Here is a 24,713-nt window from a genome sequence, read left to right as displayed (position 1 = left end):
ATATGAATGGATCTTCACTTTCCTAGAGTGATATTTATGAAGAAAGTGTTTCACACCACAAATAGTATCAACAAATTCAATACACAGACCCCCTCCATATTGCTCAGGCTGTGATCCAACATGTTTAGTGGGTGTTAACTCTGGCAAACTGGACCATAACTGCAATAACAGCTGATGGGTTAAAAGACGATTCAACATGTTTTAGGAAAATCTGAGTTTAAAAAAAGAAGGGAAATACAGAGGGAATGAAGGGCAGCTTGCTCCCCCAAGCCAACTTGGGACAATAAACCAAGAGCATACCACCCTCTCCCCCAAAACACACACACAATGGACATTAATGACCCTTAAACATCTCCTGATCTGTTTGTGCACATTTTGAATTCAAAACTTTACATGGAACTATTTACCACTGTACTGCACAACAGTCTGAACATTCAATTATTTTCCATAGTTTCCATTGCCTCTGCTTATACATCTTTATTTTTAAACCTCTATTTGTATCTGATCTGATATATGTTTATTTTCAGTGCTCTATTAGAGCTCTGTGTTTATTACATCCCTATTTTACTCCATTGCACATTTTTCCTTAGTTATATTTTTTGTCTCTGTATATATTTAATCATATTTTTATAGCTATTCTGAATTTGTTTTTTGTTTTGTACCACTAACTATCTTTTAATCTTACAGACTCTTAGATTCTTTTTTATGGAAGGAGTAGTCATCAAAACATTCGATGCTAGTTGTAATATTTATGATTATGTATATGACAATTTGGTTTGTTTTTACTGGATTTGAAGAAGCTATTGTCACATTTGTTAAACCGTACTGCACTATTAACACTTAAAAATTCCAACAGAATTTGATTTGAAGGAATTATCTATGAAAAAGACTAAACAGTTGTTATATTGTTAATGTTAGCTTTTGAATCTAGTGATTTAAAAGGCAGGTAGGCCCTCAGCCTAAAGGGTCTGCATTTTCAATGGTCAAAATTTGAAACGCTGTGTCAAGGGGTTACAAGGCAATATCAACCAAGAGCATGAGAATATACGTGATTGAGACAGTATGACTCTCGGTATTACTGTTGTGTGTACCTGTTTTGCCAGCTGCTTTAGGGAAGCTGCCTCTGCCTTTCCTGTCTGTTGCACCATCTTGTAAAAGATTCCATCTTGGTTCTGGAGCAGAACATGAGGTTCATCATAGTCATGGATCCGACCTGCATCGAGAACCTGCCAGCAGAAAGCCTTGTTACTTATTAAGAGATAATGCTTACCCAATATATGCAGTTGAGGGCTAATCATCCATGTATGTTTACAGTATCTGTGATGTCAGCAGTATTTCTGAATCATTATTTGTATCAGGCGTCAGGGTTTATGCCTCTTGTTCCAGATCTTGACCAACAATAATTACAGCAGTGGTTTAGCAAGTAAGCTGTAATAGCGTCAGAATAAGTGTGTGTGTGAGGTAAACAGTAATTATGTAAGGTGTGAGTTTGAGCTGGGGGGTGTGCTATGGTTTAGCTAATAATACAGCTACATCGCGGGTGGCACTGAACTGACCACAGAAAAAAGAGAAATGACTGAAAGTAGTATGAAGGCCAGTGCGAGTCAGCATGTGTACTCCTGCCAATTTGTGTCAGACAACATGTCCAATTCCTGACAAAACTTTAGTGTAAATTAACTGAGAAAAATGTACACAGGTAAATTGAAAGCCCACTAGTCTAATGTACAGTGTAGATCTGTACCATGTGTCAAACTGACATCCACATGAGTTCCAGGATCCAGAGTTCACCTGAAGAAAACTGCACAGAGAATCCTATTAACCCCAACTTGTTTCATTACCACTTGATATCTTGGTAAACAGAGCACGTACCCAGCTCAATATTTTGTAAAAGAAAATAGGCTTAGCTGGACTGAGAATAGTGCACCAAGCAAAAACCTCCAGCTGACATTTTCCTGTGTCTACCGATGAAGACTAGAGGATGAGCTACTATCTCTGACTTTACACCTACAAGGTGAACTACTGAGGTAGGTGTGTGTAACAGAGTGGACAGTGAGTTGACAGTGTTTAAAAACTCCAGCAGCACTGCCATGCCTCATCCACTCGTATCAGCACAACACACACAAACACACCACCATCACGTCAGTGCTGAGAATGATCCACCACCCAAATATTCAACTGATAGAAACAGTGGATTGAATCATTTTCTTTTAAAAACTCTTGGCTTTCAGATAGACCTACATGATATTTGTAAAAATAAGGCACATGCTAAAGGCCGGAATTCATGTCAGTGTTTTGTACCACTCACCAGTATGCGGTCACTGTCTATGATTGTGTTCAGTCTGTGGGCAATGGTGAGGACCGTGCACTCCTGGAACTTCTCCCGAATGGTCTTCTGAATGAGCTCATCTGTTCTGTAAAAATGCAGGCACACAACCACAGCTTTCCAAGATAAGACAGGGGTGAATGAAACATGTAATTCCTACAGCTCACCACAAGAGCTTGTGTAATCACTTGCAGACTTCACTCTGTATATTAAAACTTGGCACGACTGAACACAGTAGGTCAGTGGTGAAATTTAAAATGGTACAGACAATTACCTTGGGTCTACATTAGCTGTGGCCTCATCAATGATGAGGATGCGGTTCTTCCTCAGAATGGCTCTGGCCAGACAAACAAGCTGCCGCTGCCCAACACTGAAGTTAGAACCAGATTCAGCCAGAACTGTTTCCAGCTTACTGGGCAACTCCTCCACCACTGATTTCAGCTGAACCTGAAAGTGTATACAGGTGCATTTAAGCGTACGCACACACCCAAATGGACTCTTTCTATAATTATAATGTACATCCCTGGGCTCAATCTTCAAATCCAATTGTACAGAGAACATGCTTATTAGTGACGCTGGATGCGTGGTTGTGTTTATATTTGTATTTGTATTGTTAACCTCCTATGTAAGTACAATATGTCTTCACATGCATTGCATTCTACTGTTTTTCATGCCTGTCTGTGTATACCTCTTCCAAAGCATTCCAAAGGGCTTCATCTGAATGCTCATTGAAGGGGTCTAGGTTCTTTCGCATAGTGCCAGCGAATAGCACAGGATCCTGGGGGATGATAGACATCTTCTTGCGGAGGTCATGCAGGCCAATCTCTGAGGTCAGTATACCATCCACATAGATGTTACCCTCTGGCTCTGCCAGGCGGAACAACGCAGAGATCAGGGAACTCTTTCCAGCACCAGTCCTACCGACAATACCAACCTTAAAAATGCAAAGATCACATCAGGAAAATTAGCTAGAGCTAGACATGGGTGTCCATAGCAAGCTTAGTGGATGCTGTTGACTGCAACATACTAAGAAGCTTAAGATGTTTATGGTAATTATGGTCGGTATATTAGACTCACCTTCTCTTTGGGTCTGAAAACGGCTGACATATTCTTGAGGACCACAGGCCCATCAGAACTGTAGGAGAAATTGACCCGGTCAAAGGTGATCAGGCCCTGATTAGGCCACTCTGGAGGAGGCCGCTTCTGTGTCTCCCATGGTGCTTCATTCTCAAGTTCTGTGTATTCCACTACCCTTTCCACTGAAGTCATCTACACACAAACAATCAGAATGAGATCCAGTTCAACTGGAACTTTCAAACTTTATTGGTTTCTTAATATTTTTCTCTTTATATTCACAACCAAAGCTAAAAAAAAAAACTAGTATGTACCATGTTCTCCACTTCAGCACTCTGTCTCACTCCCCACTGGAACATACCCATCAGAGTAACTGCATAGGACAAGGCCAACCCCACAGCTCCTGCATCCAGATCTATTAGAGAGAGGCCAGAAAGGCATCAGTACTAGCTTTGTCACATAAACCAAACATGAACATGCAACAAAAATCCAAATCTTTCCACTAAAACATTAATTTGTTCATTCTTTCATTCATACACACCCTATTCTGGGCATCAGTCCACCACAGGGCATCACACATTTGTCCAGTCACTACACACTCAAACCTATGGACACCTTTGCACAGATAATCTACCTACCAACATGTTTTTGGACTGCGGGAGATAAATGGAGTACCCACGGGAATTCAAAACAAAGTTTAATCTGTGTTTCAGAAGAACACACACTTTAATCTTCTGGAACTGACTGATTTAAATATTTTAGGATATTATACTAGCATTTGGCACAATTATTACTTCTATATTAGCAATTACTCAAGTCAAGCAAAATTCTTTATGTTCTTTCATATGTTTACAATGTGACAAACAAAGTGTAAATAAGGTGGGTTTTTAGCTATTACATGTAAATAAACTAAAAACATTTTTAAGGCATGTGTCTCAAAAAAAACTATTGGAGTTATGAGTTGGAGTTATGGAGTTAAGGAGGCGGCTAATGACTAAGATTAACAATTTTAGCTTGTGTCTACACTCGTTATTCGTTTTATTAGCTCCACTGACCATACAAGAGCACTTTATAGTTCTACAATTACAGACCTGTTTCACTGCATACGCTCTTATCCCCATTTCATCCTGCTCTTTAATGGTCAGGACCCTCACAGGACAGGTAAGATTTGGGTGGTGGGTCATTCTCAGCGCTGTAGTGAAACTACGGAGTTGATAATGTGTTGTGTGTGTCGTGCTGGTACGAATGGATCAGACACAGCAGGGCTTTTAAAGTTTAAAGATTGTTTAAAGAGTCACTGTTGGACAGAGACTAGTCCACCAACCAAAAACATCCAGCCAACAGCGTCCACCGATGAAGGATTTAGTGGACAACCAGCAGATGAACTATTATCCCTAACTTTATATCTACAATGTGGACCAATGAGGTAAGTAAACAATAAGTAAACAGACAGAGAGAGAGAGAGAGAGCTTTTGTCAGGGTAATTTGTGAAAATTGTACAAATTAGGGTCTATTTAGAGAAAAGATTTCTCACTGTGTCTCAGCAGAAGGCATCCAAATGCTGTGATAGTTACAAAAACAGAACACATTCCATCCAGACGTACAGCAAACCAGCGAGATGTGGTCAGGAACAGGAACCAGGCCTCTGTATAAAAGCAGGCATTCAAGGTTGTTCTTTTTGTTTGGAAACTGTACAAAAAAAAACAATTAAATACAGAACAGACATAGCATTAGAGTTTTTATCCAACCTGAATGCAGATCCTGATGGGCATCAAAGGTTTTCTGGAACCTTTCTTCAGCCTTGAAGGCACGAATAGTCCAAAGGCCTTGTAGTGAGGATGACAGGTGGGAAAATACAGGGCTTCGAGCTAGAGGACAAGGCATCATACATAATAACTGCTGATTGTTTCATGTAATTCATTTAAATCTCATCATATTCTACTCTATTCACAGTATGCCATACCATCCAAATAAAGACACTCACTTGTGGATTCGAGTCGTTTGACATCACGTGAAGTCTGTAAAAAATAGCGTCGCAGGAACAGGAAAACTATAAGGAGGGGCAGCACAGGGATCATAATCCATGGGATGACTGAAGCAGCCACAGCAATGACACCTATGATCTGTAAAAACACCTAGAGAGAGAGATACTGTATAAGCTCTTTGTCATGGTGGTCAACTACTGAGCTGTTGAAAGTACTCAGAAGAGCTCCTTAGTGTTAATGCTTTCACCCACAGCTACTTCAGGGCAACCTTCTTAACCCCAGGGTATTACACAATGACTTGACACTTTCTGATTGTTCCATCTAATAAAGGTACATCAAGCATTATACATGACATTAATAACATCCTGCCTTTCTGCCTTTCCTTAATCATGTCAGCATACTGTACATGTTAAAAAATTCTAGCATCATGTATCCAAAGTCATGAAGGATCCAAGTTCTGGTGGGGTTTTTTTTCCTTAGCTAGTGATGTTTTTTGTTTTCATTCAGAAATTTTGCTGATAATAGCAAGAGAACTCTCCATAAAAGGGCCCCCACAGCAAGTTAAGGGTAAAGTCTTTCTCTAGAAACTTCTATTGCAAACCACTGGCCTGGTTATAACATCTGCATTGCTGTTCACCCTTCTATGCATCAGACAAAGTAAAACGCACTCTATCTGGGTGGCACAGAAATAGCTGTCCCATCTTTCTTAGTAGAACCCAGTGAGCCAAGACAGGGGTCATCCTTTGACACACGGGTGACAAATGAATGTAGAAGGGAACGGACGGAATTTAGAGGACCAATCATTCGAGGGCAGTGGGGGGAACAAAAATCTACCTACAAGGGCGTATAGATGGCTTTAGTCATTGTCTATAGATTCCCTGTCTTTGCCTTCACACCACAGCAGCTAATGAGTGTGAAGAATAGTGATAAAAGACAGTTGGAAAGGCCCCCGAAAGGATGAGTGACAATAGTCAAGATGGTAAAGTCCTTTCAGTGTGCTGGCCACTGAAAAAGAAAAGGAAGGATCCCCTTCCTGACAGAATGAAAAGCGCTTTAATGGAAGACTATTGTGCTTTTTTTATTTAGTCTGTCAAGTGTCAGACAATGGCACTTTGTGGACATAAAGTGGCATTTGTCTTACACACAGACATTATGACCACATTCTCTGTGGCCAGGGAATAAGCTGATCTATACTAAACGTGTTAAAATAGTTCTTTATATGGTTTTGTTTCCTAAAGAACTGTTGAAAGAATGTTCTTTTAAAGAACAAATGTTGTAAACTAGATGAGCATTAATATTCTTTAAAGTTTAAAGTACATGCACATAATAGGTGCTAAAAATTTCCATTTCATAATGCTCCACACATTTCAATGAAAGACAAGACTAACTGGTGGCACAAAAATGTTTTCAAAAATAAGCAGCTTAACTTACTCCAAAATATTCGTCTTCAAACTTTAATAATGTGTGCTTATTTGTTTTACAAGCCATGGACACTTCTATAATTTCATACCATTGCTGACACTGATTATTGAATGTTAGACTAGTGACAATTTGGGTGGTCTTTTCTTCTTTGACCCAGAGAATTTTTCAAGATTTAATTAATTTTATGATGATGTGCACTATGTACCAACATTCTAACATTGTTTTTATGTGGAACATTGTTTTAGAATAAATTAATTAATCATCATCACTTTTGAACATGATAAACAACTGACAGAAAACAAGGAAATTGAAACAATATCACACAAAATTCTAGGCTGCCCATCAACATTTAAGATGTTCTTCGAACATGTCACAATCATTACTAGTCTTAAACAGCACCTAATCCAAATTTTTTATTATTTGAGCATTAACTTACAAAAAAAAGAGTCACATTCATAAGACAAATTTTATATTTATTTATTGTTTACATATATATTTAACATGCTAAACCAATTTTTTTTATTTGAAATTTGTGGATAAAAGGCAAAATACCTTTAAACATTTACAAGCTTTCTACTTCAAAAAACCCTTTTACAAACTTGATTCTTTGATGAGCCTGATGTAACATTCCTATTTCTATAAGAACCTTTTGTGACACATTTATGTTAAAGTTTGCACTGAACCAAGTGCTTAATGGAGTGAGGAAGTTATCTTTTTTTTGCGCTTTTATTTACGTTGAGTCAGGGCAATTTTTCCACTCAGATGCACACACCTACATGCTATAACTTACCTGGATAAAGTCCACAAATGTCCAAGGAAGTAAGGCGTCTACATGTCCAATGTCCTTTGAGAAGCGGTTGAGAATTCTTCCTGGAAAACAGCAGAAGAGTGTTAGACCATCATTTACTTGTTTACTAACAGTAAATCAACCTATACATCTGTGATTGAAAGCTGTAGTAATAAAAGGAACCATTGTTTTTATTATCTTATCAGAACAAAAGACCCAGAAAAAAGACCCTTTAACTTACAAAACATGTTTAACAACATTAAATAATGGATTAAAAACAGAGTGCAAATAAAATCTTGTTCAGGAAAGTGAACAAAAGCATTGTACAAGTGATTTATCATAAATAAACTCCATGCAGATGCTACTGATCCAATAATAAAAGACACTGTATATTCCCTAGCATTCATCAGTATGAAAAGAGTTTGTTTAAATAAACATCAAATAAAGCTCTGAACAGTTATACTGCAGCTAGCTTCAGAATACTCAAAAATTATTTATCTTTGACAAAGAAAGTAAATACACTGGTATAGGCAATGTTACTGGGAAAAAATACATCTGTGCTCACTATTCCAATACAAGACTGTTCACAAATAGACAAAAATAAACATGGGACTCATTTCGTTTGTTAGATTAAGCTCATTGTTGTGGCTGACAAAGTGATTTGGTTGATATGTGACAGTATAATTAATAGCAGCCTCAACTTTTTCCCAACCTGATAAATAATTTTTACATATCTTGCTTTCAAGACTCAAGCTAAAGCTTGAGTACTTCTCACACTCCCACTGTACCCCTTGTACAACTGCTACTGATAACACGGCCAGAGTAATGGGCTCTGACCGTCTCCTCGACAACCATAAACTGGTAAGGCTATTGAGACGTGTAAAAAGCTTTTTTGCTCATATTATCAGCAGGAACACCCCGATAAGCTAACCAAAATAGGAGCAAGTCATCTGGAAATCAACAAGCGGAACCACACTCCTGGCCATTTGCTCTTTAGAGGCTTAAAACGAATTCACTAGGCTGTTTTCACTGGACACTTGTAAGTTTGATTGATCAGCCGGCAGTGTGCCACGCAGTCACAACCAGTCATATCAGCTACCTTTTGTCCTGTAAACTGCAGCCACGGTCCTCCATTATCGGCTGCACTTGTGTACTGTGTGACTATTAAGCTATTAGCAGATGCAATCAAACACTGTTGGGTGAGACCAAAGTTCTGACAAAAGGGCTCCAGTACAGGAGAGAGTAAACAACTAAGGAACGGGATATTTATTGTTAATGAAGAATCACTTAAAGCTGAAGTCACACACACACACACACACACACACACAAAAACATTATATATATATATATATATATATATATATATATATATATATATAAATATATATAAGAGACAGAGTGTGAGTTAGTTAAATCAATATATTCAAAACATTGATACTTATACATGGCCACTGTAAAATATTTAATCAGCAGATACAGGTGTGGAAATATCAATCATCAATTTTTGTTTGTTTTATTAACGTTATGATAAAGCTAAACCAAGTGCATCAAAGTCAATCCAGCTACTCATAAATGACATCTTATCTAGACCCCATTAAGAGTACCAGGCACTTTCATTTTACTAGCATTTTGCTCAAAAAAATCTTATCGATACAAAGCCTCTTTTTTTATACAGATAAGAAGAGCGAAAGGGTGGCCTGCCTACCAGCTTCTGGGTGTGTGGATGGTGGCCAAGTGTTTGCCCACTTAAACAATTCCTCACACACCTGCCCATGATGATTTCATTCAAATGTTTCCCATCCACCACCACGCAAATGTCCTGAACACTTATGTGTGGACTCAACTCCACAAAGTAAACAGTGAAATCTAAAGTAAACACTATTAAGGCCAAATCACTCCTGCTTCCTCTTTGTACTGGCCCTTGATCAAGGAGGTGTGGAAATCTGAGCTTATGACACATTAAAGAGCTAGCAACCAGAAAGCGATTCTTGTGGTTACACTTCATTTGCCTGCAATGGCAGAATGCCCGTAAGAATCACACAGGGATACCTGAATAATCAACTAAAACTTGCTACTGTTTTTGGATGAAAATATTCTTTATTTAAAGCGCTGGTTCTTGGCGTGTCAGTATTTCCTAAACCCAAACCCAAGAAATCTTTGCAGGAAGTTTATTGTCCAAATTTCAAGTTAATATTTTATATATTTATCTGAATTTTTATTAATCTAAATGAATGTATTCTAAGTGATAATCTGTGTATGATATTTTACTGAACTTACTGAACAGAGCACTACATTCTTACAAAGGAAGAGCAAGACCCCCAAAAAGAAATTTATTAAAAATAATAATAATATAAACTAAAATTAAAAATTAAAAAAACAGGAACATAAGAAAATTTAAATGTACTCTAAATCCTGTCACCTGCATAATAGAACACAACAGATTCCTTCACCAAATAAAGAAATGACACTACCTACTCTCTGTTGCTCTCTTCTGGACATAAAGAGTAATAAAGATTTATTTTCATACTATGCAGTAGGTGTGGGTGACATGGCAAAAATACAACTACAAACATAATCATATCATATCATTATGATGCTTTGTGGTGCATATTAAGTATTAGGATATTTTGATACATAGACACAAGGAAATTGAAATAAACTTCCAATCATTTAAATCCTATACCTGATTAAAAAATTACTGCCATTATATATATATATATATAATTTTTATTGTATTATGTTTTATATTATACTGTATAATTATTATATGTTGAATTATATTATTGTATTATATTTATATATGTATCATATTGTGTGTGTGTGTATATATATATATATATATATATATATATATATATATATATATATATATATATATATATATATATATATATATATATATGGATATATATGGTGGTGGTTAAAGTGCCCTTGTCTCAACTTTTTTGCAACTTGTTCCTGACATCAAATTCAAAACGGGCAAGTATTAAAGAAAAAAACAGAAAGCATGTTCTATTCTTTATGGTTGTTCTGGTTCTGTTTGTTGTGTTTTGGTTTTGTTTATCGTCTCTTATTTTAATATGGTGCATTGTACTAGTCCTTATTAATGCACACATTATATATATATATATATATATATATATATACATGCATGAAACATCAGTCACAGTTTAGAGGAAACAAACTCAATTTTAAAATAATAATTTTTGACTGCACTCACCGATGGGGTTAACGTCAAAAAAGCGGACAGGAGTTCTGAGGATGCAGTTGAACATGCGGTCATGCAGCGTCTGAGCAGAGCGCACCAGAGCATTAAACATCATCAGACTGCGCATGAAGCCAAAGATAATGGTGGCCACAGTCAAACCTGATGATAAAAAAAAAAAAAAAGAAAAAGAGGTAAGTTGTCTAGGAGTTGGAATATGATCTAATAATTCATATGCCCGTCTAAAACAATATATGCCAGCATTAGCTAAAATGTTCCAACAAATCTTACAAGATTTGACAGAAGTTTTGAAAACTGGTCAAATTATGTTTTGCATGATTGGGTGGTTTGTGAGAATTCATAGAGACAACAAATGATCTGACTGAATTCAGCACAGGTTTAAAACATTATAAAGCAGATTTGAAAAACATTTATGATTCCTGCATTGCTGAGAACAATTCAATAAAAATTTTCTTTCTTAAGATGATGGGACAAAAACATATTGTTATTGCCTGCACTGCTCAAACAAATCCACCAGGAACATGTTCAGGGTTACCAGATTAGCGAGGGTCAAACTTTAATACAACTTTACCCAAACAATGACATAGAAATTAATACTAATTAATAATTAAACAAACAGAGAATAGCAGCACAGCATTATCTAAATTGGAGTGGGAACAGGAAGATGGGGTCGGTGGTGATAAACATCATGAGCCAGTAGAGCATGCTGTTTGGTGTCAACAAGCATCACTTGAAAAATGTAATGCATTTAAGCCTTTGATCAAGAAACCAAAATTTGACTCATCTGAGCTAATCAAACTACACACCTATTTCAAATCCTCCTTTTATGTGCTAGAAAATGTGACAATATTAGACTTTTACTTTGGCTGACAATAAAACGGCTGTCGACGTAAAACAAAAGCTCAAAAAGGCCATTCCCTTTAGTACTTCAGTTAATTTATTTTGAATTATGAACAATAATGCCCACTATGATCACAAATTGCTGGCTATCTGTTTGTCCCTAAAACGATTAAATATATTGCATGGGAAAAATGTTCTTATAAATCTCACAAGCTTTGGAAAGCCTTCCAGTCCATGTTTTGCAGTCTAGGGTTAAACCTATTTATTTATTGTAGTGTTTGATAATTAGATTCCAGTCAGGTAAAACATGCAGATATAAGTGTGTATGGACACAGAGAATTGTGGTAATCCGGGTTTGTCTGTGCTGTCTGATATCTGAGAGCCTTTCATGTCTGTGCTTCCTTTCACAGTTACACTGTTCTAATGAGACCTGCTAGAGCTACAGCTTGTACTCTTCTTATTCTTGAAGTGTTAAGTCAACCTGAACCAAATACTGAATTCAGGAGAGGGCTACCACCATGAAAGTAAACACAGACTGAAAATGTTGGAAAACTAAACAACCTTATTAACAAATGAGTTACTGTGGTAATTCCATCCATCCATCCATCCATTATCTGTAACCGCTTATCCAATTTAGGGTCGCGGGGGGTCCAGAGCCTACCTGGAATCATCGGGCGCAAGGCGGGAATACACCCTGGAGGGGACGCCAGTCCTTCACAGGGCAACACAGACACACGCACATTCACTCACACACTCACACCTACGGACACTTTTGAGTCGCCAATCCACCTGCAACGTGTGTTTTTTGGACTGTGGGAGGAAACCGGAGCACCCGGAGGAAACCCACGCGGACACGGGGAGAACACACCAACTCCTCACAGACAGTCACCCGGAGCGGGAATCGAACCCACAACCTCCAGGCCCCTGGAGCTGTGTGACTGCGACACTACCTGCTGCGCCACCGTGCCACCCCTGTGGTAATTCAAAGAGTGAATAAAAACTGGATATTTCCCTCAGATATATTTTTATACTGTTCCCAATTCACACTATTTTGAATAACAAATATAGATATTTAATTTATCTAATAAACTGCACAGTCTGAAGGTTATTCTAATACTAATATGAATTAGATGCTTGTATCCGTGTGTGTGTGTGTGTGTGTGTGTTTGTGTATTTATGTAGACCTGAATAAATGCCTAGGTAGAAGTCAAGGGAGAGCTGGTGAGTCACGGTCTGGTTAAGGCTGCCATTAATGCTGGTAATCAAGGTATGGTTATAGTTGTTGCGATCCACTTTCTCCTGTTCTGAAGCCCTGTTAATTCAGATCATCTAGTTAATACAAAAACTTTCAGATTATATAACTACAGTTTGTTGTAGAACAGTAAAAAACTAAATTTCTTCTCATAGGATACAAAGGTAAAATATGTGAAGCACAATAACTCCCCCTTGTGGAGCAGTCCCTAAATGTCCATGTGAGAGTATGTGAGAAACGGTGCCCCATTATGCTGTAACCCATGAGTGAGCAAGTAAGTCATAAGCCTGTTCCATGAGGTGCTTCATATCTAAAATATACAAACCCCATTTTCAGGAAAAGTTGGAATTTATTTTGTAAAATGCAAAAAAAGCAAGACTATGTTTTATAATTCTCTTGAAATGTTCCTTAACTTACAAAACTACAAAGAGAATATACTATTTTGTGACTGAAAATGAACAACTGAATTGTACACAATTATATTGTGAAAATACATTTTTTTAATGAAATGCCTGCAAAACAGAAAAGTTCACACACACGCATGCTTAGCACATCACATTCACTTTCAATTACATGGTTCTCACCCGATCCCAGAGTGTATGCCCAGCATATGCAGTTGTCTATGGCAAGCCTATGACATTGCTACCAACATCAAATTTGAGGATACAGGTACTACTGTAGGAGTCATCTTAATCATGGATGAACAAGTTTGAAGTATGGGACATTGCATTCATTCCTGTGCTTATAATCCTTGTGCTGAGATCGGCCTGTCAGTTTGGATGGAATAATTTTGTTAAATGCTAAGCTGTAGTCAATGAACTGCATTCTCACACAGCTGTCTTTGTGCTCCAAGTGCTCAAGAGCAGTGTGGATGCTTCTTTTATACCATTATTCACCTGCTTAATGTTTCAAAATGATAAAATATTCAAAGAAATGTGATATTTTATAAAGGATTTATTTTTTTCTGTTGTTCAGGAAAATACTGGGAACATTTTCTTTGCATCTTTGTCATTTTAAATAAAATTTAAGACCATCAATACATTGCAAATCTTTTTTTTTATGGCATTATAAATATATTTCCAACTTTTCCAAATACAGGGCTTGTACAACAAATGCTGCTTTTTATGATGCTTTTGATGATTACATTTTGTAATTTAAATATTTAAAGTTCTATGGTTTCTATTTAAAGAGAACTCACTCACCAGAAAGCAATCCACCAGTCTTGAAGAATATATGATACCTGGCAATTAAAAAAGAACGAGTCTGACAATCCACTAAGAATATAATGAAGAAAATGAATTTGATTATTCAGTGCCCTTGCAGTGTGTCATACCTGCGCAAGGAGATTTAACAGTACAAGGCTGATCAAAATAAGAACGTTGACTCCAGCAGTGAAGTATTTCAGATACAAACGAATGCCAATGGTTCCCTCAGACCGACTTTCCTCTGCCATAGTCTGAACAGGTTCTGCCTATTTGGATAGGGGATAAGGCACAACAAATTAACATTAATGTATGCATTCAATTAATTTACCCTCATTCTAATGTCATTTTTAATTTCTTGATATTTATGCTCTCTTATAAAAGAAAGCTCATGCTTTCAAGTGCTAAGGTTTGTAAACATGAAACAGTATCTTTGGATTTTCCTAAATGAGATCACCACCAGATGGCAGCACATCCTACATTATAAAAAGAGGTCCTCCTACATCACAGGTGCACTATAAAGGTGCTATGGGATAATCAGTAATTCTAAATCAATATTTATTAATTGTATATATCTAAAGTGAGTGTAGGTAAATGAATACATGCTTTTAACATACATGAAATTTTGTAGCTAAATGCTCAGATGGCTAAGAATATAAATAAATACAGATTTAAGAATCAGTAACACATACTGGCAGTGGCTCTGAATCATCTTTATCAGATAGCACTGATGAGGTGCGTGAGCGGACAGAGTTCTGGGAAAGTGTCCGGGTGCGGGAGGATTCTAAAACCAATCCAGTCTGCTCCTCATCCTCATCTTTCTTCAGAAGAGAGGTAAAATCCACACCTGAATGGAGCAGCTCTGAGTATGTACCATGGGCCACCATATGCCCCTGAGAATATAAGAGTGTAAGAGAAAGAAATACAGGTTAGAAATACAGATTATGGAAAAATAGCCAATAAGACTCTACAGCCAAAATAAAAAAAAACATTTGTAAAAATGTACATAACTGTTTGGGTGTCTATGATCAAATGTTTCGTTGATATTCTTGTTAAAAAATATGTAGGGCTCTACAGAGGAAACACTTTTAAATTCAGTTTACCCTTGATATTACTCATATTTGTGCTAAACTGTAAAGGAAACATGGGCAATATGATAAGAGATTTTTAACAAAAGACTGTGAAGCCTGGGTTAGTCTATGGTCACATGGTTACTATAGCTATCCACTAGAGAGTTCTCCACTCGAAGCCTTGTTACAACAAGGATTAAGTAAGGCCTGAGGACAAGTATTTAGGGTGGTACAATATGAGAAGAATGTGGGGTAGAAGCTCTACAGAAACACCCACTTCTTTCAAAACCAGGATATGATCAGCTGCTTTCAGGTACTGCAGTTGATGCGTGACCAGGATCTTCATCTTATTCTTCAAAACACCACAAATACACCTGCACAACACAAAACAGTCATTACTAGAAATCATCAGGTGCATAAAAAACTGCACTAGAGACACTGGTCTGTATAATTCGATAATCTTTTTTAGTGCATTAATACAAAACAAATGAGTACCCAGAAAATGTTATAAAGGTGAATGGTGACAGGTAAAAGTCATATACATTTATTAATGTGAACCTTCAAGACAGTCAAATCTGATCCATGCAAAAATCAAAACTGATTTATGAGTAAGGTGTGTCATAGGAAAATTCTAACCGTTATGGGAAATTATACTCTTTTAATTCTCTTACAGTACATGTGAAACATTTATTTTTAAATGTAGCACCTTGGTCCTGGAGGACTGCTCTTTTGATTCACTATGTACTGTAAGCTGTTTATGTTTGAAATGACAAAAAAAATCCACTTGACTTAAATATACACAGGTGCACCATGGAAAATTACTGAGATGTACAAGAAGGAAAACTTACTGCTCAAATAGGTGTCTGCCCACCTCTGCATCCACTGCACTCAGGGGGTCATCCAGCAGGTAAATATCAGCATCTTGATACACAGCCCTATCAAACAGTAACACAAAATTTTATATGCCCCAACACTGATTTAATTCTGATGCCAGGACTTTGCCATCATATACTGGGACTGTTTGGGGGTACTGGTTGTGTTTGTTAAAAACTGAACATCTCTTATCCATTTGATGCAATACCAACATAAACAGTGGTGGCAGTACACTATATTGTCAACATAAGACCAAAAAATAACAATAGCCACTGCTGCTATTTCTGATGATTTCTAAGAATGAAAAGCCTACTCAACTGTCATCATGTTGTTACTTAAAACATATAGGCATATCAGGGATTCCTGTGTCAACCTTGATCTTCCTCCTAATTAAGCTTTTAATAGCTTTTAATACTCCAGATGAGCATGTGAACCTTGCTGCCCATGCAGCAGTTGTGCAAATACATGAATACAGTTAACATGAACAGATATGTTAAAAATGTTAATGTGTCACACAATTCAGTAAGCCTGTATTTATACCTGGCCAGGTTAACTCGAGCTTTCTGTCCTCCACTTAGTGTTGCCCCTCTGTCCCCAATTATAGTCATGTCTCCTTCAGGGAGCAGCTCCAAGTCCTATAGCACATACCAAAAAACAGATGGTTTCAACACCTCATAATATAGCTGGTGTACTACACTTAAGACTAAAACAATGCTAAACAGGCAATAGACTCAAAACGTATTTCTAGACTAGACTCAAAAATAATTGCTCAACATTAATCTTGCCCCCACTGCTGTGCACTTTTGTATTTTTCCAGAATTTGCAGATCTGATGAAATTCAGGAAGGCCTTAATTTTAAGTTCAATAGGATTTACAGGACTGGCAAGGGTCAAGGGACAAGGGAGCTATGTGCTAGGACAGAAAGTAGCCAAAATATTTTTTAAGACAACATTTTACTGGCATATATTCTTTGGAATCAACTTTATTCTTAAAAATTACCAAATTACTGCGTGTACCTAATAATACATCAATTTTATTAATAATAATAATAATGACAACATATTGTAGATTTTATGTTGTTTAACTCAAGTCTTTTACATTTTTGATAAATAAAGGGCAGTGGAAGCATTTATTATCAAATAAATAGTATTCATACCCTTTTAAGAGCACAGGCCCTCAACACTTTTTCGTATTTCTGTGGCTGTAGGTCCTTCCCAAAAAGAATGTTGCTACGGATGGTCCCTGGAAACACCCAGGGCTGCTGGGATGCATAGGTCAGCTCCCCTTTGACCTTTACAACTCCTTTATCTGGGGGCAGCTCCCCTAGAATGGTGCTGAGCAGAGAGGACTACCAGAGAGGAAAAGATAACTGATCACACATGAGAAGACACACAATTAGAAGACAGGTACAGAGGATGTAGTCACAAACCTTCCCTGCTCCAACTGGGCCAATCACTGCAAGGAGCTGCCCTGGCTTCACAGTGAAGAAAACATTTTGTAGTGTCGGGGCATCCAGGCTCTGGGAGTAAAATGATGCACAAAACATCTTTAGTTAAAACAAAAAACAGTGTGGGCGTGGTCCAATACTAATGAGCATTCGTGACTGACAGCTCTCTATCACCTGAGAACAGAATGTTGTTTATGTTGCCATGGCAACGCAGCCTCCAGACAGAGCACAACAAGATTTTATACACAATACAAAATAAAATAGCACAGGCAGGTAGAATTGCCATTATACAGCCGTTCATGTACGAACCTATGTATTTCTTTTGTCTTTTATGAGTCTTTGGTGTGGTTTCATGTGATTATGTTGTTAACATAATGGTACGAATGGGATATCTTCTAGAGTTTTTCCAAATTGATTCATTCCTCCGCTGCTATTCTGCTCTACACGCTGGTCCAGTGCAGCTGCTTTCTCCGATTACTCTGTTATACATGCCGACGGTGTGTTGCTGCTCAGATTTAGTCCATTCATACTCGCTCTGTATCTTATTTTGTGTTCTGTTTGCTCTGTGTATGTCTTTCACTCCCTCCCTCCCCATAGCTTGGTGAACAGCTAAATAGCTAGGTCACTCACTAATGACTCCTAAGCTTTAGCTCACCCTTGTGATTGGTCAGGATAATACTGACATAAGCATTACCCACTTTTAGGACTACCCATTCTACATCATGAGGAGATTAGTACTGGTCAATTTTAGGGTAAATGTATCATATTTTGGTTGTGTTTTTTAAAATTTGCTGAACGTTTCACATAACATCAAGTTTAGAAAAAAAAGGGTTCCCAGGGGCTTTTTATTAAATCAGGCCCTTCTATAATTATAAAATACAGACATCATAAACTCACCTTGTCCCAATAGCAGAGGAGGTCACTGATCTCCACTGATGCATCCTTTTTATCCTCTTTAAGCAAAGGCACACTATGTTTAGCCAACTCATCCAGCAAAAGGAACTTCTGAAACCCAGGAGACAAAAAACCCAAGGTCAGTAAAGAACAAGCAGCATCATTGCCACTGTATCCAGGTGTTCTTGTGTTAATGTGCTTTTACTTTTTCATAATTATTACCCAGTAGATATGTTAAATCTACTCATGCTATTGCACTGATGAACATTACACATTACAATGTTACAATTAGTTAAATATCTGATACAGAGGTGCAAAGCCACCTCACCTCTAGTCAGTGACTAGAACGGATGAAATAAGAATTGCTGTGCTAAATAGACATGAAATGACATGAAAATTTAATATCACGATTATACTTTTACAATATTTGATGCAGATAATTAAGTGTTTAACATTGCAGTTACAGTGTGAGGCAAACACTGAAATGAGAGGATATTATCTGTTGTCACTTAAAACTGTCATTATTCTAACAATTAAGTAATCTACAATTAATTGATGTTTGAGTACTCATTTAAATGACCAAAGCCTTGTTTTTCCTGTTTGCCTCATGTGAAGTAGTAAAAGATTAAGCTAGTAATCATTAGGATTAGGTTTTATGTTCAACAGGTAAATGTATAAACCTCAACTGTGTTTTTGTGGAAATATTTAAGAGGCATTTTTATTTAAAATTGCTCTTAGATATTCATATATGTAATAGCCCTTTTACTCTAGTTTACTGCATAATCAGTTTCATGTTTAGTGGAGGGTTTGCAAGTTAGTAAGAAAAGATATGTGGTTAGGTTTTAAAAAGCATTAGGTTAGACATTTTTTGTGAGTGAAAGGTTTTACTGATATCACATCTCAAATTTAACACAATAATCATTAAGCTTCTTTCACCATTTGCCCACACAGTCAAAGTAGCTCAATGAGCATCATTTGAATTATTGGATGAGGCAGATTTCAAGTGTAATTACATAAATACTTGCATTGTTGTGCAGTAAACATATTGGGAACGCTTGTGTACTTGACATGATTTGACCTAATGTGGTAAATTCTAAAAATCTATAAACAACCAATCAAATTGAAACATATCAAACATTGGGAATTTACAAATTAAACATATTCATATGGAGTTTCCATTTAAGTGAAAATAAATAGCAAAATACTTTAATGGTCAGTCTACATCACACCTACACATTCTTTAATATCTATTGAACATACATTTCAACAGTGGCATTATATCAGAGTTGCATAATGTATCTGTATTGGCCCCGTTCTTCATTACTGAGGGTTGATCTAAGATTAACCCAGTAAAATGACACCTGTTCCATTACATGCTGGAGTACACAGGAGCACTTAGCACTATAAATCTATCCTCTTATTTACAACAAATTAAACTGGGGTCTTTCCTTATTCCAACAAATCCCCTTTGCATACAGCTTAGAAAGACTACAGACTGGCCTACAAATATTCCCGTATCTGTTTACAAAGAGGAAAAGCGCAAACTATTTGCTAAACCTGACCTCAGGTCAAGTCAAATATTGACTTGATGATACCTACATGGATTTTCCAAGTTAACAGGAGCAAAATCATCATCTGACACCAAGGGTTAATGTAGTAAAAAAAATACAGCAAAATAACACAAAAATAGCACGTACAACTTGCCTGAACTGATGTCATCTGTTATCAGAATTATAATGTACAAAGAGCAGTACCTTTATCCTTCGGATGCTGACTCCAGCCTCAGACACTTTCTCGATAGCAGCAGGAAAGAAGAGTGTGACAGTGAGGCGAACAGCACTGTACAGGGAAACCGCCACAAACACACGGCTGGCTGAGATTTTGTTCCCCACCAACACATACACTGTGAATGTCACAAACACGATAATCTTGCTTGCCACAAAGAAAGAGGCCATGTTCAGACCACGCAGGTAAGAGCTGCTCATGATCTTGGAAATTTCTTTTCTGGAAGAAATAAAACAGTGTGTCAAGATTGCATGAAATCCTATTACAATTAGTAGTAGTAGTACTATTATTTGAAGTATCTTATAACAATGCTTCAATTGGTTAAAATTGGTTGAAAACTTAAGTTTTCAATTCATTATCTCTTTTTTATTGACCTGATGATGCCATAATGTCTGTAAGATCTCCTCTTAAAACATCACATATCACAAAAAAAGAAAACACGTGTTAGTACTTCAAATGTAAATATGTATCCAAATTCAAACACATAATTTAAGCCACTGGTAAACATATTTATAAAAATACAACAAACTTGTACCAGACATTGAAGTAGAAGATGAAGAATCATAAGAACTTTTACAGAAAAAAATAGCTGTGTCAATTCCAATGAAGTTCGAACGTTGCGTAAAACATGAATAAAAACAGAATACGATGATTTGCAAATCCTTTTCAACCTCTATTCAATTCAATACACCACCAGGACAAGATATTTGGGTTGTACTTGGGGTTTTAAAAGGTTGGACGTGGACCAATCAAATACCAAAACATCAAGTACAGCACCGTAGTGTTGAACAAATAAGCTTCATGCAGTGAAAAAGTGCAGTAAGACTGTGTGCACTTGACTCCCCTGTCTGCAGTCCAGATCTGTACCCTATAGCACATCGTGAGGAGGAAAACCAGATAAAGGTGACTACAGACTGCTGAGCAGCACAGCACCTGTTTTCCCAAGTATGTGTTGTCCCAAGAGCGTGTTGCTAATTTTGTCACTTAAGGAGAAAACTGACAAATCACAGATGAGATTTTTCTATTGCATTTTACGCAATATACCAACTTTTAAACACCTCAGTGTCTGCTAACCTAAAATATCCAGTCAACAGCATCCTGTGAACATGATATTAGTTCAGATTTGTGGCTCTCTGGTGTAGGTGTCTATGTGGAATCTACCCTTAGTAAAAAGTTGTGCACCCCTGCTGTAGGTGGGTATTTCTAGACTGCAGAAGGAAGAGTGATATAACTAGCAGTGCTTAGTTGGCAGCTGATGACCTGCCTGTGGATATTTTCAGACTCTGAATAGTCTGGAACTGGACTCCAGGACAACGCTTTACGTATAGTGGTTATTACCATTTAGTTGTGCACAAAAAAGGAAAATGCAAACCAACTGAGGTTATGACACGAAACCCTCTCTTAAAAAAAAAATAAATACATAAAAGAAATATTTAGTTATTTATTCCGTTATCCCCAAAAATATTTGGTTAAGATATATTTGAAATTTGCAGCTTAATATTTGCACTACTTAAAAAAATGAAAGAGTCTTGCACACTGCAATTTTTATCTCACTTTCTTACTTACTTTCTGACATCATTGACCAAAGACGCAAAGGGCTTCTCCCAAGCGTACATCTTAATGATGCGAATCCCTGAAACCACTTCATTCATTGTGCGTATTCTGTTGTCAGTGAGGGCTGCAGTTTTACTCCTGAGAGAGCAGGGAAGAAAGAAAAATGAGAGCAATACAAAGATGGGTGTATCTATGTAATTATGTAAATAGGCAAGCAATGACGCAGAGTCTGTTGAAGTGTTTTTCTTTTTTTAGGATCACGCTCGAACTGGCAGGAAACCTTCAAATTAGGTGTGAGCGAAATTGCCATAAAATTACATCACAATATTTCAGGGTATTTTGGTGATATCAATATTCTTGGCGATATGAACACTGAAAAAAACTTTTATTACTTTTAAAACACACTATTGCAGCAAAATAAATGTTAAATTACTATTAATTATATTAAACAAAATATACAATTACACAATACCACAGTAATTTTGTAACCAAAACACCCCCTTATTAAGTCACTCCCCTTTTTTGGAGCAAATTCCTCCACCTCAGAGCCACTATCCACCATACTTCACTGTGTCTAAATCACTCATGTAAAGAACGTAAGCCATATTATGTGTAACTGCATGATGTCATTACTTGAACAAGTCAGAATATCACTATTATCACGATATAGATTTTTAATATGATTTTAAAAATGACGACGATATTATTGTGAACAATAAGATATGGCACAGCCATATCAGCCACAAAGACACAGACAACTAGGCAGATAACTAAGCATTTAAACTACATGTCTAAGATATTTTGGCTCTGATTCGATCAGTAGAAAGTGTCATTCACTAACACTTGGACCAGCTATAGTTTAAGGCTGTGTAATGGTCAGAAGTGGTACTCTCTAACAAATTTTAATCATGACAATATAGTACTTTCCTATAGAACTTTCCAGACAGTAATAGTTTGTAAAATTCATTACTGCTGTTGTGAATCATACTCAAGTTCTCATACTCAAAAAAAAAAAAAAAACTTAAATTAGGTGAAGCACTTTTTGGATTTAGACAATACACTTAGCATTGCTGACACAAATATGAATAGCACAAACCGGATCTACCAGATAATTGCCAGGAATTTTTGGATACACTCCCTGTATTGTTGGACGCATACTGTCACAAGTAAATAGAGATTCCTTGTTCCATTTTCTATGATAACGTCTGTTTTCAAGACCACACTGTGTGCACGAGTATAAACAACTGTGGATGTTTATGTACTAAATCATGAAGAAAAGCAGTCCAAGTGCTTGCCCCAAGAATGCAGAGCCTGTGTAAACTTGCATCCATGTTTTGTTCCTATTTTAATAAACTACCAAAACCTGAAATTTTCAGACATTCACAAATATCACCCAATAATAACATAATAAACATCATCTTTCATATACCTGAATTTGGAGAAAAAACGTCCAAACAGTGTTTGCAGTGGCATCAGAAAGACAAGCACTGCCATACCGGCCAGACATGATGGTCCAATCTCTTGCCACAGAAGGCCGACAACAGCTGCAGCTTGTAATGGTCCCACCCACAGAAAGTGTAAGAAAATTGTCACCTGTGGAAAAAGTTATTTTTAATGGAGCTCTATCACAGACTAAACCAATGCTGGCATAATCCTGGATAATGTTTCTCATGTATAAGGATAACCTGAATTTCCTGAAACACAGCTGCAAAGCATTAAGAAAAGCCAATAATTGGTGGCACCACAAAAAAGAGAAACATATTGTTTGATACAGAAAGAGAGATATTTAAAATCTTCTACTCGTAAGCTGTATATCGCAAAGAAAAAAAAAACAGGCTTATTCATGAATTTCCATTCATCAAGAGGGATGCGTTTGGTCACACATAGGTACAAGCTATTTAAATGGGATACTGCCAGAATCCTAATATTACCACAACAACAGCTAACTCTTACCATTGTGCTGTAGCCCGTCCTCATGACTGGGATGGGAAATTACTATAAAATAATAAGAAAATTCTAAAGTTGAAAGGATTTGTATGGCTAGCATATGATAACTGCCTTTTTTTCTAAAATAAAATATTAGAAAGCATGACAATAACTTTCAAAGCAAGCATAAGTTATATTGCAGGGATCTACACCATTTCCAATAACAAACATGCAAGACCAACTCATCAAAGTCTTATGAAATTGGTGATGGTCAGTTGACTGAAAAAAATCTTTAAAAAGAGTGGAATTTTCAATATAATTTTCTGAAAAGAACCTGTACTTTTTACTTTTTAATAAATAAACAAATTATACAATTTAATCCTGCTTATGACTTTTAAATGCATCCATGTAGAAAAGATAAACAGGTTTCTGTCATACATTTTAAAATCCGGTCACACTATTCTCTAACTAGGTGACTAGAACAGTCAGTGAAAATGTGACTCTTTTTCTACCCCTTGGTAAAATTCAATGCAAGCAACAGCATTAAAAGGTCTTTAGGAACAGTCTTTATTGTCAAGGTTGTTTAGACTCCCAGCACTCTGGATACACCCAATAAATACAGGGTGTCTTAAAATTATGGAAACACCCATATAAACCAAAACTCTTTGCCTGGCAGTGATCTCATTTTTGACAAATGCTGTGGGGGCAGGAGGGAACCTGTCCTACCTGAAGCCACAATTTTCCCTTTCCTAACAGTTTGTGTTTAAAATTGCTTTTTTTTATTACATTTCTATTTTCCTTACTTTTGAATACATTTCCTTACTTAAATATACATTTGATTGCTGCGGACATGTTTCTCACACCCACACACAGGCAACAATTTGACGCCGTCTTTTAATAGAAGTCAGCATGTTACCCAGGAACAAAAGCCCTCTGAATTATCTCATTCATCCTGCCAAATATGTAGCTGCTGGATTAAAGCCTCAGAAAACTAGATTTAAGTGAACAGTGGGTGGGATAACAGCCAAACAGAGAAACAATTAAAAAAACCCA

The 24,713-nt window shown here is 36.8% G+C and overlaps 1 protein-coding gene across 2 annotated transcripts in view; it reads right to left on the bottom strand.

Annotated features, from left to right (window-relative positions):
• The window catches only part of abcc4 (ATP binding cassette subfamily C member 4 (PEL blood group)), a 55,361-nt gene that overhangs the window by 3,399 nt on the left and 27,249 nt on the right, over positions 1–24,713 (bottom strand). For both annotated transcript variants that reach the window (XM_066666606.1, XM_066666605.1), the window contains exons 6-29: positions 23,164–23,327; positions 21,747–21,872; positions 20,150–20,399; positions 18,399–18,506; positions 17,484–17,573; positions 17,211–17,402; positions 16,595–16,689; positions 16,030–16,116; positions 15,459–15,555; positions 14,804–15,004; positions 14,243–14,380; positions 14,112–14,149; positions 12,842–12,969; positions 10,812–10,958; positions 7,595–7,674; positions 5,382–5,532; positions 5,146–5,265; positions 4,932–5,042; positions 3,712–3,812; positions 3,401–3,592; positions 3,012–3,257; positions 2,598–2,770; positions 2,306–2,411; positions 1,092–1,226 (exon numbers count right to left, since the gene is read on the bottom strand). In XM_066666606.1, coding sequence (XP_066522703.1) covers positions 1,092–1,226; positions 2,306–2,411; positions 2,598–2,770; positions 3,012–3,257; positions 3,401–3,592; positions 3,712–3,812; positions 4,932–5,042; positions 5,146–5,265; positions 5,382–5,532; positions 7,595–7,674; positions 10,812–10,958; positions 12,842–12,969; positions 14,112–14,149; positions 14,243–14,380; positions 14,804–15,004; positions 15,459–15,555; positions 16,030–16,116; positions 16,595–16,689; positions 17,211–17,402; positions 17,484–17,573; positions 18,399–18,506; positions 20,150–20,399; positions 21,747–21,872; positions 23,164–23,327 — 3,276 coding nt within the window. The remainder of the gene's footprint in view (positions 1–1,091; positions 1,227–2,305; positions 2,412–2,597; positions 2,771–3,011; positions 3,258–3,400; positions 3,593–3,711; positions 3,813–4,931; positions 5,043–5,145; positions 5,266–5,381; positions 5,533–7,594; positions 7,675–10,811; positions 10,959–12,841; positions 12,970–14,111; positions 14,150–14,242; positions 14,381–14,803; positions 15,005–15,458; positions 15,556–16,029; positions 16,117–16,594; positions 16,690–17,210; positions 17,403–17,483; positions 17,574–18,398; positions 18,507–20,149; positions 20,400–21,746; positions 21,873–23,163; positions 23,328–24,713) is intronic.

The sequence above is a fragment of the Hoplias malabaricus genome, chromosome 3 (assembly GCF_029633855.1).
Source record: "Hoplias malabaricus isolate fHopMal1 chromosome 3, fHopMal1.hap1, whole genome shotgun sequence".
Classification (NCBI taxonomy): Eukaryota; Metazoa; Chordata; class Actinopteri; order Characiformes; family Erythrinidae; genus Hoplias; species Hoplias malabaricus.
This window is presented reverse-complemented; position numbering and strand designations above follow the sequence as displayed.